We start from the raw sequence: 18,246 nt of genomic DNA on the forward strand, positions 1-18,246 counted from the left end.
GTCCGGACTGAAGGACCTGACAAGGATTACGGATACGGACATGTCGTCTACTGGCACTGCATATGATTCTCTCCCCATTGAAAGAATGGTGGAGGATTATATGAGTGACCGCATCCAAGTAGGCACGTCACACAGTCCGTACTTATACTGGCAGGAAAAAGAGGCAATTTGGAGGCCCTTGCACAAACTGGCTTTATTCTACCTAAGTTGCCCTCCCACAAGTGTGTACTCCGAAAGAGTGTTTAGTGCCGCCGCTCACCTTGTCAGCAATCGGCGTACGAGGTTACATCCAGAAAATGTGGAGAAGATGATGTTCATTAAAATGAATTATAATCAATTCCTCCGCGGAGACATTGACCAGCAGCAATTGCCTCCACAAAGTACACAGGGAGCTGAGATGGTGGATTCCAGTGGGGACGAATTGATAATCTGTGAGGAGGGGGATGTACACGGTGATATATCGGAGGATGATGATGAGGTGGACATCTTGCCTCTGTAGAGCCAGTTTGTGCAAGGAGAGATTAATTGCTTCTTTTTTGGTGGGGGTCCAAACCATCCCGTCATTTCAGTCACAGTCGTGTGGCAGACCCTGTCACTGAAATGATGGGTTGGTTAAAGTGTGCATGTCCTGTTTATACAACATAAGGGTGGGTGGGAGGGCCCAAGGACAATTCCATCTTGCACCTCTTTTTTCTTTTATTTTTCTTTGCGTCATGTGCTGTTTGTGGAGGGTTTTTTGGAAGGGACATCCTGCGTGACACTGCAGTGCCACTCCTAAATGGGCCCGGTGTTTGTGTCGGCCACTAGGGTCGCTAATCTTACTCACACAGCTACCTCATTGCGCCTCTTTTTTTCTTTGCGTCATGTGCTGATTGGGGAGGGTTTTTTGGAAGGGACATCCTGCGTGACACTGCAGTGCCACTCCTAAATGGGCCCGGTGTTTGTGTCGGCCACTAGGGTCGCTAATCTTACTCACACAGCTACCTCATTGCGCCTCTTTTTTTCTTTGCGTCATGTGCTGATTGGGGAGGTTTTTTTGGAAGGGACATCCTGCGTGACACTGCAGTGCCACTCCTAAATGGGCCCGGTGTTTGTGTCGGCCACTAGGGTCGCTAATCTTACTCACACAGCTACCTCATTGCGCCTCTTTTTTTCTTTGCGTCATGTGCTGATTGGGGAGGGTTTTTTGGAAGGGACATCCTGCGTGACACTGCAGTGCCACTCCTAAATGGGCCCGGTGTTTGTGTCGGCCACTAGGGTCGCTAATCTTACTCACACAGCTACCTCATTGCGCCTCTTTTTTTCTTTGCGTCATGTGCTGATTGGGGAGGGTTTTTTGGAAGGGACATCCTGCGTGACACTGCAGTGCCACTCCTAAATGGGCCCGGTGTTTGTGTCGGCCACTAGGGTCGCTAATCTTACTCACACAGCTACCTCATTGCGCCTCTTTTTTTCTTTGCGTCATGTGCTGTTTGGGGAGGGTTTTTTGGAAGGGACATCCTGCGTGACACTGCAGTGCCACTCCTAAATGGGCCCGGTGTTTGTGTCGGCCACTAGGGTCGCTTATCTTACTCACACAGTCAGCTACCTCATTGCGCCTCTTTTTTTCTTTGCGTCATGTGCTGTTTGGGGAGGGTTTTTTGGAAGGGACATCCTGCGTGACACTGCAGTGCCACTCCTAAATGGGCCCGGTGTTTGTGTCGGCCACTAGGGTCGCTTATCTTACTCACACAGTCAGCTACCTCATTGCGCCTCTTTTTTTCTTTGCGTCATGTGCTGTTTGGGGAGGGTTTTTTGGAAGGGACATCCTGCGTGACACTGCAGTGCCACTCCTAAATGGGCCCGGTGTTTGTGTCGGCCACTAGGGTCGCTTATCTTACTCACACAGTCAGCTACCTCATTGCGCCTCTTTTTTTCTTTGCGTCATGTGCTGTTTGGGGAGGGTTTTTTGGAAGGGACATCCTGCGTGACACTGCAGTGCCACTCCTAGATGGGCCAGGTGTTTGTGTCGGCCACTAGGGTCGCTTAGCTTAGTCATCCAGCGACCTCGGTGCAAATTTTAGGACTAAAAATAATATTGTGAGGTGTGAGGTATTCAGAATAGACTGAAAATGAGTGGAAATTATGGTTTTTGAGGTTAATAATAATATGGGATCAAAATGACCCCCAAATTCTATGATTTAAGCTGTTTTTTAGGGTTTTTTGAAAAAAACACCCGAATCCAAAACACACCCGAATCCGACAAAAAAAATATTCGGTGAGGTTTTGCCAAAACGCGGTCGAACCCAAAACACGGCCGCGGAACCGAACCCAAAACCAAAACACAAAACCCGAAAAATTTCAGGCGCTCATCTCTAGTAAAAAGGGGACAATGTCTGCTGTAATGTGTAAAAAGGGGACGATGTCTGCTGTAATGTGTAAAAAGGGGACAATGTCTGCTTTAATGTGTAAAAAGGGGACGATGTCTGCCTTAATGTGTAAAAAGGGGGATGCTGTCTGCCGTAATGTGTAAAAAGGGGACAATGTCTGCTGTAATGTGTAAAAAGGGGACGATATCTGCCATAATGTGTAAAAAGGGGGCTCTGTCTGCCGTAATGTGTAAAAAGGGGGACACTGTCTGCCTTAATGTGTAAAAAGGGGACGATGTCTGCTGTAATGTGTAAAAAGGGGACAATGTCTGCTGTAATGTGTAAAAAGGGGACGATGTCTGCTGTAATGTGTAAAAAGGGGACGCAGTCTGCTGTAATGTGTAAAAAAGAGGGACGTTGTCTGCCTTAATGTGTAAAAAGGGGAATCTGTCTGCCGTAATGTGTAAGAGGGGCTGTACCTGGTGTAGTGGCGATACTGTGCGGCGTAATTTGAATAATGGAGACTACTATAATATGTAATGTGAATTGGTATTATTTTGTTGCCACACCCTTCCCCATGAAGCCACGCCCCTATATTTTTTGCACGCGCCTACGGCGCGCACTGCCCCTTTTTTTACATAGAGGGGGGGGCGCCGATGCCCTATCTTGCACACAGCGCTAAAATGTCTAGTTACTGCACTGGTCACAACATTATGTATCATTTTATTTCTCTGGGGTGTATTATATCTACTTTATTATTATGAACTAGGGAGACATTAAATTAAGCCATGTGATTTTACCGAGAGAATGTAAAATAGTGCTAGAAATGTCCCTGGGCGGTGCTAGCAGAGCCGGATTAACAGCGGGGCGGTCGTCCCGGGGCCCCCACACACTGTCCTCACATCGGAGTAGGAGTACAGCATTTACCGGTCTCCTCTCCGTCCTCCTCGGCAGCTGAGACGTTCCATTACAGCTGCGGCCGCCGAGGAGCTTCACTCACTGCAGTGTGAAGTCTCGCAAGATTTGACACTATCTCGCGAGACTTCACACTGCTGTGAGTGAAGCTCCTCGGCGGCCGCAGCAGTAAAGGCACAGCTCAGCTGCCGAGGAGGACGGAGAGGAGACAGGCAAATGCTGTACTCTTACTCCAATGTTTTTTTTGCAGTTGTGAGGACAGTGTGTGGGGGCCCCACAAATGTGTTGTCTAGGGGCCCCCACAGACCTTAATCCGACCCTGGGTGCTAGACACACCCAAAAGGCAGTGCTAGCCACACCCCTCCTGCGGTGCACCACCTAATACAATTAGCTGCACACACCTGTGTCTCCATTCAATGCTTAGTAAATAGACCCCTCAGACTTTATCAAAGTAAACAGCTATTTGTTGCCAACAAAATAGATCTATTGTCTGTCCTTCAATGTAAAACAAAGGGGAACCAAATTCTGATTAACATACTATAGCTACCAGTCTATTGAAGAAGAACTTGTTCTTCACCGATACACGATCTCACGATGCTTTATGCAGTCACACATATACATAGAAGACAAATAGTTTGCTTAAAGGCCCGTATTCACGGGCAGATCTAGGGAGAGATGTGTGCTAAGCGTACCGCTCGGCCCACATCTCTCCCCCCCGCTCAGCACAGCGCGATGTGTGCTGAGCGTGCGGGGGGAGACGCTAATTTCACCCAGCGGGTGAAGTGAGCGACCTGCTAGATTGGCCAATCTAGCACCAGCGATAGCGATGGGCGGGGCTGCGCATCGCTATCGCTGTGAGGGGTACACACGGAGTGATCGCTGCTTAAAATCTAAGCAATCTAATCAGATTGCTTAGATTTTAACTTAAGCAGCGATCGCTCCGTGATTACCCCCCCTTAAGTCTAAAGCCAATACTGTTATACACTTGCCAATTCTCCATTTTATCTTTTGTTCTTTATTTTATCTTGTTCAATTATAAGATCATTTTCAATTATATTTTACTAGACAAGGAGCAGCGATAGCTATTTTCTCCCCAGTACTGTTAAAATCCAGGAATTACATGTGTTATGTACAATTTTCACCATTGGGTTGCTACATAGGGGCCCTTACAAACATTTGCCTTGGGGCCTGTAATCTAGGTGGTTGAAATATACTAGGCCCTTAGAAAATGAACTAGGGCACTGTTATGGGACGTATAATTAATAACTGCTGTGGAGCGGTGTCTCTTTAGATGTATTGGGACAGGGGTCCCTTCAAAATGTTTCACTGGGGACCATAAAGTTCTGGCTATGCCTCTGATGGTGGCTATATGGACCATATTGACCATATGTCATATTTGACAATGCTCCTTGATTGTCAGGGAGACTCCCTGAAATAGTGGAAATCTCCCTAATTCCCTGAAGAGCCTGGAAATCTCCCTTATTGCAAATTGCTAAATTGTATAGCTGTTATAGTCTTAGGGAAAATATTAAATCAGAGATATATACATTCCAATGGGATCATCAGTGTTGTTTCCCTGCATTGGTTATAAGGCACAATGATCCCTATGGCTACATGCATTTTTTAAATAAGGTTTCTCGTGCCCACTTATATAGATCCACAATACACAAGCAAGCCCTGAAAAGTATCAGTGTCTTTTCATCAACAAGATCTTACTCATACCCAGGGCCGTAACTACGTGTGTGCCAAGTGGGCTTGGCACACAGCGCAGTTGCCCTGAGGGCGCACGGCCAGCGGCATGTAATGAGTCAAATTGACTCATTACATGCCTCTGAAGTCTGCGCCGTGCGCCGCCGCCGCGCTGTGGAGGAGAGCTACAGCGCCGGGCAGGTGAGAAGGAGGAGGAGGGTGGGGGACTGGAGCCGCAGCAGCGCTATTTCATTGGTAGTAAGCGCCGCTGCAGCATCCCCCTCTCCTTCCGTATTGGCTGCCCGGCACTGCACGAGGAGCCTGTCAGCGGGGAGATGGTAAGTATGTATCTCTCTCTCTCTCTCTCTCTCTCTCTCTCTCTCAGGGGGACACCGTCTGCCGTAATGTGTAAAAAGGGGGACTGGCTGCCGCAATGTGTAAAAAGGGGGACTGGCTGCCGCAATGTGTAAAAAGGTGGCCTGGCTGCCGCAATGTGTAAAAAGGGGGACTGGCTGCCGCAATGTGTAAAAATGGGGCCTGGCTGCCGCAATGTGTAAAAAGGGGGACTGGCTGCCCCAATGTGTAAAAAGGGGGCCTGGCTGCCGCAATGTGTAAAAAGGGGGACTGGCTGCCGCAATGTGTAAAAATGGGGACTGGCTGCCGCAATGTGTAAAAATGGGGACTGGCTGCCGCAATGTGTAAAAAGGGGGACTGGCTGCCGCAATGTGTAAAAAGGGGGACTGGCTGCCGTAATGTGTAAAAAGGGGGACTGGCTGCCGCAATGTGTAAAAAGGGGGACTGGCTGCCGTAATGTGTAAAAAGGGGGACTGGCTGCCGCAATGTGTAAAAAGGGGGACTGGCTGCCGTAATGTGTAAAAAGGGGGACTGGCTGCCGCAATGTGTATAAAGGGGGACACCGTCTGCCGTAATGTGTAAAAGGGGGACACCGTCTGCCGCAATGTGTAAAAAGGGGGACTGGCTGCCGCAATGTGTTAAAGGGAGACTGTCTGCTGTAATGTGTAAAAAGGGGGACGCTGTCTGCTGTAATGTGTAAAAAGGGGACGCTGTCTGCTGTAATGTTAAAAAAGGGGACGCTGTCTGCTGTAATGTGTAAAAAAGGGGACGCTGTCTGCCGCAATGTGTAAAAAGGGGGACTGGCTGCCGCAATGTGTTAAAAGGGAGACTGTCTGCTGTAATGTGTAAAAAGGGGGACGCTGTCTGCTGTAATGTATAAAAGGGGCTCTACCTGGTGTAGTGGCGCTACTGTGCAGCGTAATTTGAATAATGTAGACTACTGTGCACCGTAGTATGAATTGCTATTATTTTGTGGCCACGCCCCTTCCCCATGAAGCCACGTCCCTATATATTTTTTGCGCGCCTACGGCGCGCACTGCCCCTATCTTACATGAGGGGGGAGGGGCACCACTGTCGTTTCTTGCACACAGTGCTAAAATGCCTAGTTACGGCACTGCTCATACCTCCCAACATGACCCTCTCCAGGAGGGACAGAATGTTCTGCTCCTGGACTTCCCTCTTACTGTATGATTGCCGTCGCCTGTGGTGAAAAACCTTTCTTATCCATTAACCTGTTCAACACAGGTGATGGCAATAATAATTTCAGGGAAAAGTCCAGAAGTAAAGTATTTTGTCCTTCCTGGAGAGGGTCATGTTGGGAGGTATGTGTAAATGATGGAAAATGTGGGTCTTGTGGATTCTTTTAACTTCCTGCTATACTACTAATTACATCACAAGTAGGACCCAATGGGGGTATGGATCAGTAGATCTACATGGAAAAGGTCTACATTCATTAGGTAGACCACTATTGGTCGATATGCATTAGGTCGACAGGGTTAAAAGGTCGACACATGTATTATTTCTATATTAACAGTTTCTTATATAGCGCAGTAAATTCCGTTGCGTTTTACAATTGAAATGGGCAACATGACAAAAGGTCGACACAAATAAGGTTGACACAAGATTTTTTTTTAATAGGACGTGGAACCCCAATTAGATTACCGTGTCCTCTCACATGCTTTGGGCAAGGTTACTATTCCCAATTGTAGTTCACATGGATGGTAAAGTATTAAACAGTTGATTAAAATGCTAAAACCCCCACAAAAGCAGTGTCGACCATATGTATGTCGGCCGCATGTTTGTTGACCATTTGAAGTTGTCTACCTTTTGCACCTGTCGACCACAAAAACTGTCGTTCTTTTACATGTCAACATATTAACCATGTCGACATTTTGTCTATGTTGACCTAATGCATATTAACCATTAGTGGTCGACCTAATGACTGTCGACATTTTCCTGGTCGATCTAGAGCCCGGATACCTCCAATGGGGCCCTAGGCAATCTAGTGTGAAAATGGGTCACATATTAATAAATGGGTTACACTGTAATCGGGCGCAGGAGCCGACTCTGCTACACATGGCAAATAATGAACTTTCCTTGTCATACCGCCATTGGCGTTTCTATAGCGGGTGCAGTGTGTGCGGTGCACACGGGCCCCTGAGTCCATAGGGGGCCCCATCGCTCACACTGCACCCATTTTTAAAATGCTCACCCCTCCGAAGTCCAGCGCCGGCATCCGCAGCGCTATTAGAACACAGTGAAAATGGCTCAGCGGCCATTTTCACGGAGTTCTGTGCATGCGCAGTAGAGAAATCTCAGGGAAAATGGCCGCCGCACCATTTTCCCGGAGATCTGCGCATGCGCAGTAGAGTCTGAGCCCTCTAGAGCTCAGACTCTACAGCGCTCCGAGCAGAGAGGAGGGGGCACGAACGGAGGAGGCTGAACACGGGCCTCCTCCTCTCTTAAAACGCCCCTGCATACCGCCCTATGTATATTCTACATACCACAGCGCATATGCAAACAATTTACTTGACATTGCAAATAGTGTAAATTCATTTTTGTAGCCGTTTTGTCTGCTGCAGAGCACTATGCATGGTGCAGTGGGTGTATTGTTACAGTATTGTGCGTTGCTATACGTGGTGCATTCATTTAAACATGTAGAAATGTTACAAGAGCCTGATTAAGATCTCATGGGATATATAAGTAGCTACACACTATCCAATTATTGGTCCAATTTGCCAATAATCTGGTGATCGGGCTGTTTTAATGCATAGTATGTAGGCATAAGCATTTTGGCCGAATGCCGGTAAGACATTCCAAAAATGGGCAGAAATGCTCAGTTTCGATTAGCAAATCAGCCATCGTCCAAAAGGTCCCGATATCGTGTGAGCATTCTCAATAATCTGCCTATAGTACCTGTGATTTTTTTGTGACTATCGTCCTTACGGGCAGACGTGTAAATACACCAGAAAATCAGCAGTTTTTATATAAAAATTGCTTAGTGTGTACCATCGATATCGGGACCTTCCACTGTCAGATAGATCATGGCAATTGTTGGCCCGACCTAAAAATCGCATATTGTATTCCTGGCTTCTGCCCCATCCGTTTTGTCATGAGGAACCACATAAAAATGCGATAAGGTATTTTGGTCCCCTCACTGCCCACTGATCCCTAGGCCTGATCCTCGCTTACCATCTTGGATGAGCCAGCTCTAATCTGAACCCTTTTCACACCGTAGTGAGGTGTCGGAGATCTCAGTAAGGGGCATATTTAATAATAAGGGGTCTATTCATGAAGCAGTGAAAAGAGTGGAGAAGTGAACCATTGGAGAAGTTGCACATGGCAACCAATCAACATTGAAGTAACATTTAAAATTTGCATACTATGCAATTGTACGGAGCAGCTGATTGGTTGCCATGGGCAACTTCTCCACAGGCTCACTTCTCCACTCTTTTCACTGCTTCATGATTAGATCCTTAGATGTGGCCAGCCCACTGATAATAAGGATTAATTATTGCCACAATTCGCACCGATGAATCCTTATTTGCGTTAATGTATTATTCGTCAGTCGGTACAAGTGTAGCGATCGCATCTGAAATTACTTTCTATTTCTGCCAGCTGCACATGCACTGATGACAGTCGGCAGATGTGTGAGCGGGCAGTAGAGGGGAAAGAGTCTGCGGAGTGTAGCCCATAGTCCAAGCTCTGGAATGTTTTGCATTCCGGAACTTAGCAAATCTGACAGCTTTGCAGCCACTACAGAAAGCATATGGGGGCTGCTGTCGGAAATAGGGATATCTTCTGCAGTCAGTCCATGGTACATTGGGGCGATACTTAATATTTGCGGGTACAAATAAAGACGACAAGTGGTGTTGCCCATAGCAACTGGAAAGCTTCAAGAGAGCACTGATATAGAATATTTTATAAAATACATTTCTTTTGAGCATGGCAGGTTATGAACGGTTTGAAAACACCTCTAACATCAATGATTGATGCCTTGATTGGGTCATACGCACATCAGAAAATCATTGGGAACAGCAGGAGCAGAACATTATCACACTGTGAGCCTGGTTTTGCTTGATTATAAATTTGTTTCCTGTGTAACACAGGTTACTCCTATAGGGGGCGCAAGCAAATGCTGAGAGCGCCTGAGGTTACTATTCCAAATAGTTTGTGACATGGACCCAGAGGCTTTTGGGAAAGGTCCTCTCCACGAAGGGAAACTAGACGCTATCAATCCAGCTGTAATGACAGAACGCAGAAGTGTGCGTTCCACGCCTCGTGTCAGCTGCTGGCTGTGATTGGCTGGCCGGCGCTGAGTGGATGGACTTGGTGGGTGTGGCCAGCCCAGAGAAAGGGGAGGGGAGGGGTGGTGTTGTTGTGCAGCCAGCAGCTGGGGACGGTACCTGGGCGCACAGCTGGCTCCCTGACATGGTGCTGCACAGGTGCAGGAGGCTACTCTCCCCGGGCCTGGTCCCCCGGTGGCCCGGGAGGGGCCCCACAGCGAGACCCCTCACCCCAGTGCCTGCCCGGATGTGCAACATATCTGCCTGCTCCTACAAGCTGAGGAATGTGGACTGTGAGTGACCCACCCAATTGTGTTATCATATATCTCCTCTGTATGTTATGTGCTACTGTCTATGCAGGTGACACTGTACACTCAGGAGTGTGGCCTGCAAGTGACCATCCCCTACCCTTCCTGTATTATATTATATATAGGATGTATTTCTATCTCCCCTGCTTGTCATATGCTGCCTGCGCTCTGTGTACAGTGCTGCTGTCTGTGCCGGTGATACTGTATAATACACTGAGGAGTGTGGTCTGTGAGTGACCCCCCCCCCCCCCCCCCGTGTGTGTGTATGTATGTATGTATGTATGTATATGTGTGTGTGTATATATATATATATATATATATATATATATATATGTCTCCCCTCTCTGTTATATGCTGTTGGGGCTCTATGTTGCTGCCCATGGTGGTGATACTGTATAATGTGGGTAAGTGTACTGTGAGTGACCCTGTGTTATATTACCCTTTGCTGGTGACATAATACACTGGGAAGTGTAGGCTGTAAATGTTATATTATACCTGTGGGTTTTGTTGTTGTAAAGTTTTATTGCGCCTATGTTGACACTGAAATAGAGTTGGGCATAATCCTGTTTTTTATTTTATTTCTTAGCTTTTTTTGTCTGTAAATATTCCGCATCGGTCTCTCCTGACTTCTAGGGGGCAGGTCAGTTGTTTAATGGGTGCCCATAATTGCATATTGCCCAGTATACAATTGTTTGGGTGCCCATTGTTTTTGTGCAATGATAGTGCCCAGAAGTACCGGCCTTAGCCGCGCAAAATGGCTGAACCCAACTAAAATACTGGGCGTGATGTGAACAGCGCTGTTTGGGCCATCTCAGGAGGCTGCGCAGAGAAATTACTTTAACGTGTCCGGCTGCAGAAACAATTGAATAGCTGCTGAAGGCGGACACGGGAATCGCCCTCGAAGAGTGTGTGCAAGTGTTCAGCGAAAAAAAGTTAGGGCGTGTTAACGCTGCGACGTTCCATGCAGACCACTGTGCATGAGCACCTGTCATTAGACTTATAATGTATGGGCGTGATGTAAGCACTGATGATCAGCAGCTGATTCTGACTGGCTGAGTGTCTAGACCCCTCCCACTGATACTATTATATTACTGTTATTAGTGCAGCTGCTACAATTTATTGCCATTATTGATACGGTATTTGCAATCGGTCCTTTTGGAAAAAAGCAGATTCCTGTTTGGTTTTTAAAGACGACGCATATTTTGTATTTATTTGCACTAAATTAGCTATTTAATAGTGTATTTGTATCTGTATTGTACAATACGTGGTAATATAGTATTTAATAACACTGTAAAGTCACAATGGGGGCGATTCAGTTGTTATCGCCACCCTACACCCGTGTGCGCCAAATAGCAGCTATTAAATTGTTTTTGCTGACAGCGCGCTGACATCATTCCTGCTCGCATCCTCCTAGGGTAGTGAGCCAAAATTTATTGCAACTTGTATAATGGGTCTTAAAAGGGATACACAGTAAATATTCGCTATAAACCTTCTCCTTGGTTAAGTTGCAACTTCTATGACTAAGTTCTGCAGCTGCCGCAGAGGATTTCAGCAGCTGGTTACTCTCCCTATTCCCCCCCCCCCCAATTAAATGGTCTTAATATCTTGTGTTGGGGTGGTCTTCAGGTTGCCGGCGGCCGGGCTCCCGACGACCACCATACTGGCGCCGGGATCCCAACCGCCGGCATACCAACAGATTTTCTCCCTCTTGGGGGTCCTGGAGGGAGAATAGATAGCGTGGCGAGCGCAGCGAGCCCGCAAGGGGCTCATTTGCGCTCACCCAGCTGTTGGTATGCTGGCGGTCGGGAGCCCGATCGCCGGCATCACATACTACACCCCTTGTGTTGTATCCCCACCATTGTTGCATGAGACAATGCAACACAGGAGTTTTCCCTGCGAGGTATACAGCATTGGGTGTGGTATGTTAGGTAGATTAGACTTGGGTTGAGAGTGTCTAGGTCGACCACTATTGGTCGACATGGTTTCTATGTCGACATGAGGGTTTTTAGGTTGTTGTTGTTTTTTTGTGTCTTTTCTCCGTACAGTGACCGGCAAGCCCAATTAGTGCACAGTGCTTGGCACAGGTTACCGTTCCCAATTGTAGTATGAAAAAGTGAAAAAAAAAAAAGTGAAAAACTTGTGTCGATCTTTTGTTATGTCGACCTAAAGACATGTTCCACGGCATTGATGAGTGAAAACCCCCAACGAGGCCTGGCTTTAGCATTATATGTGACTGAAAGTTGTTTTTCTCCAATGTGTATATTGTTCCTGTATTACACAGTGAATGTGTGTCATTGCCCTTAGTGCACTCAACCTCTCACCTATATACTTCTGATTTAAAATACATTTCACTTGTGTTTGTTTGTTTTTTGTTTTTTTTAGTTAGTGCCGTTACTATGAGCTTTCTCCGTATAATGAGCTTTTGTGTGTGTGTGTGTTTACCAGCTTTGTGCCTGTCCCGGAATGATTATACAAGAGTACCTGGCACTGCCACTTGTCACACATCGTGCTTTATTACCATGGGTGATCTTCTGTTTATTAATTAATTTTTAATGCTTGACATCTAGGCAAATGTTCTCATTCTGATTGGCCAGTGAAATTTAGATTGGGACATGATGCAGTCAGGCAGGGTTGGATGTGACCATATGTAAATGGCTTTGGCCGATAACCTCCACATTGAATACGTAATTTCATTAGCTGACCCGCCAATTGAAGGTAAAAATGCTGTGTACCATATGAAATCCAGCGGAATCTGAGCCCTCATACACCCAGATTGCAACATATGATTGGGTATAGAGGGTAATTCTGAGTTGATCACAGCAGGAACTTTGTTAGCAGTTGGGCAAAACCATGTGCAGTGCAGGTGGGGCAGATATAACATGTGCAGAGAGAGTTAGATTTGGGTGTGGTGTGTGTTCAATCTGCAATCTAAATTGCAGTGTAAAAATAAAGCGGCCAGTATTTACCCTGCACAGAAACAAAATAAGTAAATAACCCACCCAAATCTAACTCTCTGCACATGTTATATCTGCCCCCCCCCCCCCCCTCCCTGCAGTGCACATGGTTTTGCCCAACTGCTAACAAATTTGCTGCTGCGATCAACTCAGAATTACCCCCATAGTTGGGACGTTTTGGTAGAGAATAAGCTCTTGTGGCCAAGGATGTCACTGCTTCACATATTCCGTATGTTTACGTCTTGTCGGCTTTCTGTGACCTTAGCGGACAAGTAGCGCTGTATGAAATTACAGGATATAAGTAATACACATGTAAATGTTTCACTGCTTCTTATCTGTGTAAATGTGACTTTAGTAATCCAGGTCTTTATTTGCTAATGTTTCTCTCTCTGTTTTCGTTCTCTCTCTCCAGTGCACCCTTTGTGGAAAGGACCTTTAGATATACCTGGAGGATCTCGCCAATCTCCTATTAACATCCGTGTGCGTGACAGCATTTACCACCCTCAGCTTGCACCCATCAGCGCCCAGTATGACCCCAATTCGTGCCTGCACGTCTGGAACAACGGCTATTCCTTCTTTGTAGAGTACGACGACTCCACCGATAAATCGGGTAAGAGTTTTATTTGTTGAGCTGCCATCACCCAACAATCACTGTATATTATTATCATTTTTTATTTATATAGTGCTGGCAGTTTACACAGTGCTGTACAGCGGTTATACGTCATTCATATCAGTCCCTGCCCTGTTAGCAGCTTACAGTCTGAATTCCATAACATACAAGAGCGCACACACACACATACACGTAGGGTTAATTTTCTCAGAAGCCAAGTAACCTACCAGTATGCGTCTTGTAATCTGGAAGGAAATTAGAGCACCTGGAATAAGTCCACACGAATATGGAGAGAATGTATAAACTCCACACCTTGGTCCGTGACTGGGAATTTAATCCATGACCTCAATGCTGGGAGCAGTAGTGCTAACTGCAATGGCACCGTGCTGTGTAGAAAAGTATTCTTGAGTTAAGATTCTGCAGTGCTTCAAACTAGGTGGAATAAATGTTTTTCAAAGCCTGTTGCATACCTCCCCCCCAATAATAATAAAGGGGATTATTCAGTAATCTAGTACAAGTGCACCATAACTAATCACTTAGCAGACTGACGCTGTATAGGTCTCTTTGGCAATAAATGCAAACATCGACGTAGGATGGGATATCTGCGACCGTATGCAGAGAATGAAATGTCTCCTGCTAAAATGGTATATCGGCTGCTTGAGACGTGAGGTACCCTACTAAGCAGCTGCCTCAAAATACAGGGGAAGTCACTCCCACAAAAGACATAAAAAGCAGCAACAAGAGGAGGCTGCGCTAGAATACAATTTAGAAATGAACAACGTCGAAAAACAAATAAATTTACTCTAATAGAACAATTTAATAAAACATAAAACATAAAAACACATGCATGTCACATATAAATTAAAAATGTGTAAAGTTAATCACTAAATGAGGATAAGATTACCCTTCATGAACGTCTGGAACAAGAAGATAATTGTGCTGGACTAGTCCGTTCCTATTGTAACCCCTGTTTCAAAAGTGCTGATTCAAACAGCAAAGTCCCATGGGGGTCATTCCGACCCGATCGCTCACTGCAGTTTATGGCAGCGCAACGATCAGGTCGGAACTGCGCCGGCGCATACCAGACGGCCGAAGGCTGTCGTTGACTAGAGATCGCCTCTGAGACAGAGGCGGTCGCTGGGCAGGAGTGGTCTGAATGGCGCTGTTTAGGGGGCGCGGTCCGGCTAACGCAGATGTGGCCGGACCGTCGTGGGGGCGGGCTGCGGCGGCTGTGTGACATCACACGCACCCGCTGCGACCTGGGGCAGCGAAGAGGTTCTCCCGGTCAGGCGCAGGAGCTGCGCTGGCCGGGAGTAACTCCTGAGATGCAAAAGCATGGCCGCTGTGCGATGCTTTTGCATTTCTGCAGGGGGGTGCCGGCACTGACATGCGGGGCGGACTAGCCCTGTGCTGGGCGTCCCCCCGCATGTCTGAGTGCCTGATCGTAGCTGTGCTAAATTTAGCACAGCTACGATCAACTCAGAATGAACCCCCAATTTGCAGATGAGAGTCCAATTGTGGCAGCAAGTCACCGTTCGAGGAAAGTTGGCTCCAATGGTCCTGATGGACACCAATCACCAAAACAGGACCATTCCCTGGACACCAATCACTCCATCCCACATTGAGAGGACCTAGCAGTTGTACAAACATGGAGAAAGATCCACACCATAACGCATGAGGAGCGCTCATTCCATCAGGACCATTCTCTAACGGTGATTTGCTGCCACAGTTGGACTCTCATCTGCACATGGGACTTTGGGGGTAATTCCAAGTTGATCGCAGCAGGAATATTTTTAGCAGTTGGGCAAAACCATGTGCACTGCAGGGGGGACAGATCTAACATGTGCAGAGAGAGTTAGATTTGGGTGGGGTGAGTTCAATCTGCAATCTAAATTGCAGTGTAAAAATAAAGCAGCCAGTATTTACCCTGCACAGAAATAGAATAACCCACCCAAATCCAACTGCTAAAAAATGTCCTGCTGCGATCAACTTGGAATTACTCCCTTTGCTGTTTGTATCAGTACTTTTGAAACAGGGGTTACAATAGAAACGGACAATTATCTTCTTGTTCCAGACGTTCATGAAGGGTAATCTTATCCTCATTTAGTGCTTGAACTTTACACATTTTTAATTTATATGTGACATGCATGTGTTTTTTATTTTTTAAGTTTTATTAAATTCTTCTAATAGAGTAATGTTATTTGTTTTTCGACATTGTTCATTTCTAAATTGTATTCTAGCGCAGCCTCCTCTTGCTGAATTAAATGTCTCCTGTCTGTATGTTTGCCTCTGTTTTCTAATATTCTCTCATTGCACTTTGGTGGTCATTCTGAGTTGTTCGCTCGCTAGCAGTTTTTAGCAGCCGTGCAAACGCTATGCCGCCGCCCACTGGAAGTGTATTTTAGCTTGGCAGAAGTGCGAACGAAAGGATCGCAGAGCGGCTTTGTGCAGTTTGAGTAGCTTCAGACCTACTCAGCACTTGTGATCACTTCAGACCATTCAGTTCCTGATTTGACGTCACGAACACGCACTGCGCTCGCCCAGCCACGCCTGCGTTTTTCCTGGCACGCCTGCGTTTTTCTGACCACTCCCTGAAAACGGTCGGTTGACACCCAGAAACGCCCTCTTCCTGTCAATCACTCTGCGGCCAGCAGTGCTACTGAAAAGCATCGCTAGACCCTGTGTAAAACGACATCGTTCGTTGTAATAGTACGCCGCGCATTGCACTGCATGTGCAGAGTTTTTGCCTGATCGCTGCACAGCGAACAAATGCAGCTAGTGAATAACTCGGAATGACCCCCTTTATCTTTGGGAAACACTCAGTACTGCATCCATCTTTGGCTGCTCTCCCATCTTCTTTCAGCTCCAAAACTACTTAAGAACCTTTTTCTCTTTGTCTCTCTAATGGGCATCTGCAATTTGGCCTTTAGCCAGTGCAATCCTCTTAGTCTGCTGTCAGTAAAGACTAGTGCCCTATGTACAAATATGCACCCGTCATCAAGAATTGAGCTCCGATTTAACAGCCCATAAAGAGTAACTGACTGTTACATTACTCATATACTGTAGCACTTTATAACATTTGAGAAGCTGGGTCACTTTTGGCTTAGACAGCGCCCACTTGAGTGGTTGCACGGAGTGATTAATAGTGGCCTTCTTCCAGCTGCATTTACCATGACTGATATTAATCGTATGGTTTCTGATGATTGGTCATTATGGTAGTTTTGGCGACACACCCTGTGATCACGCCTCACACAAACCATTTTTAACTTTGCTATTAATTAGGATTTGTGGGATAAATGCAAACTAGCTCTTCAGTGGCAGCCTTCACCTGCTTGGTAGCAATTTAGGCCAGAATTCCTCTCGCTCACAGCCAGTCGTCTCTTTCATTGGCTCTACTCCTGCTATTTGTGGCGTCGCTATTGGAGACAGGTGCCTCCCTTTGCTGATTGCTCCGTCACTCACCTTGCTTCCCAGCTGTATAGTGCCCTGAGAATTGTGGTGCTAATTGTTACCTGTGCTCTGTTTATGGCTTGGTTACTGTAATGTTATGCAATGTTCTGTGTATCTTGTACTGTCCCACTGTTGCCCAGGGATGGGGAGGCATAAACTCCCCTGTCACAATCCTGAGACTTTATATAAAACCGATTAGAATACTAGAAGATATTTATAACATAAACATATGATTTGTTTATTGTAACCCTTCTTATAGCTAACGCTCAGCAGCTTTGGGGAGATCCCTGTAGTTGCAGGGAGATGAGGCAGCAACAGCTCTGCCTCAGTTCTACAGTCAGACACTGCTTTGCAGAGCTGGGGGCTGGGCCGCACCACAGGCAGTAACGCTGCACAGAAAGGGAGCCAATCGAGGCATACCTTTTTGAGTGTGGGGGCGGGCCTTGTGCAGTGAAAGACACTTGGATGTGTCATGTGACCAGGAAGTGCACTGTAGTCGGAGCTCGGTCATCAGCAGCAAACGAAGACACAGGGATGCAGGTAGGAGGCTCAATGGACACTGTAGCTTAGTGTAGTGAGGGGAGAGTTCCAGTGAGTAGGGGGTGAGACGGGCTTCCAGCATTCCCATTCCGGTGTGTGCCTCCCCAGCCATTCACCTCACCGGACGTCACTTCTGTTACCGTATATGTACGGCGCAGCAGACCACTTGTAATAAAATATAATTATTATAACATTTTCCTCGTATTTGTGAAGGATAAATACTTAATGGGTTTCTGCAGAGTGATGTGATGTGAGAGGACCTGAAGTCCCCGCAGTAAGAGCGTGCACAGAGTGTGGTCAGCGTCCTGCTCATCTCTCTCCGGAACATGATGCAATAATCCCCAGGCGTTGCAGCACCTGTCTTTACCTCTCAGTTAACCTATTGCTTGCTGGTAAGGAAAGCCCCAGCATTGACTCATTAGTGGGCTCTGTAATCATTCTGCAGTGAGTAACATGAATGATATCTGCAGAATCCTCTTATTTTCTGTTGAATTCCCCAATCACCTGTGAATGATTTGGCCTAGTAATATTTAACACTATCTCCCTATTATCTTGCAGCTTGCTAGATGTGCATGAATGAGCCGCTTATATGTAATCAGCATATCGGAGGCTCTGTAATCAGCAAGCAGACTCGCACATTGTATTCACACCGTTCACGTCTGATAAGTGATAATGTTCCTAGTACTGCAACCATGCCAACACTGGCTGAGTAACAGCGTTAGGAGTAACTCCATCCAGAAGCTGCAGTTTTACTTCAGACCCCTTTGTATCCTCTCTGTGATTCTTAGTATC

At 46.5% G+C, this 18,246-nt stretch overlaps 1 protein-coding gene across 2 annotated transcripts in view; it reads left to right on the plus strand.

Annotated features, from left to right (window-relative positions):
• The window catches only part of CA5A (carbonic anhydrase 5A), a 93,205-nt gene that overhangs the window by 39,865 nt on the left and 35,094 nt on the right, over nt 1–18,246 (plus strand). The window contains exons 1-2 of one of the 2 annotated variants that reach the window (XM_063945660.1): nt 9,652–9,885; nt 13,267–13,464. In XM_063945660.1, the coding sequence (XP_063801730.1) occupies nt 9,738–9,885; nt 13,267–13,464 (346 nt within the window). In that variant the 5' untranslated portion in view covers nt 9,652–9,737. Of the gene's footprint in view, nt 1–9,651; nt 9,886–13,266; nt 13,465–18,246 lie in introns of those variants that run through there. The other variant, XM_063945661.1, reaches the window with a different exon arrangement.

Source organism: Pseudophryne corroboree, chromosome 11 (genome assembly GCF_028390025.1).
Source record: "Pseudophryne corroboree isolate aPseCor3 chromosome 11, aPseCor3.hap2, whole genome shotgun sequence".
NCBI classification, from domain to species: domain Eukaryota; kingdom Metazoa; phylum Chordata; class Amphibia; order Anura; family Myobatrachidae; genus Pseudophryne; species Pseudophryne corroboree.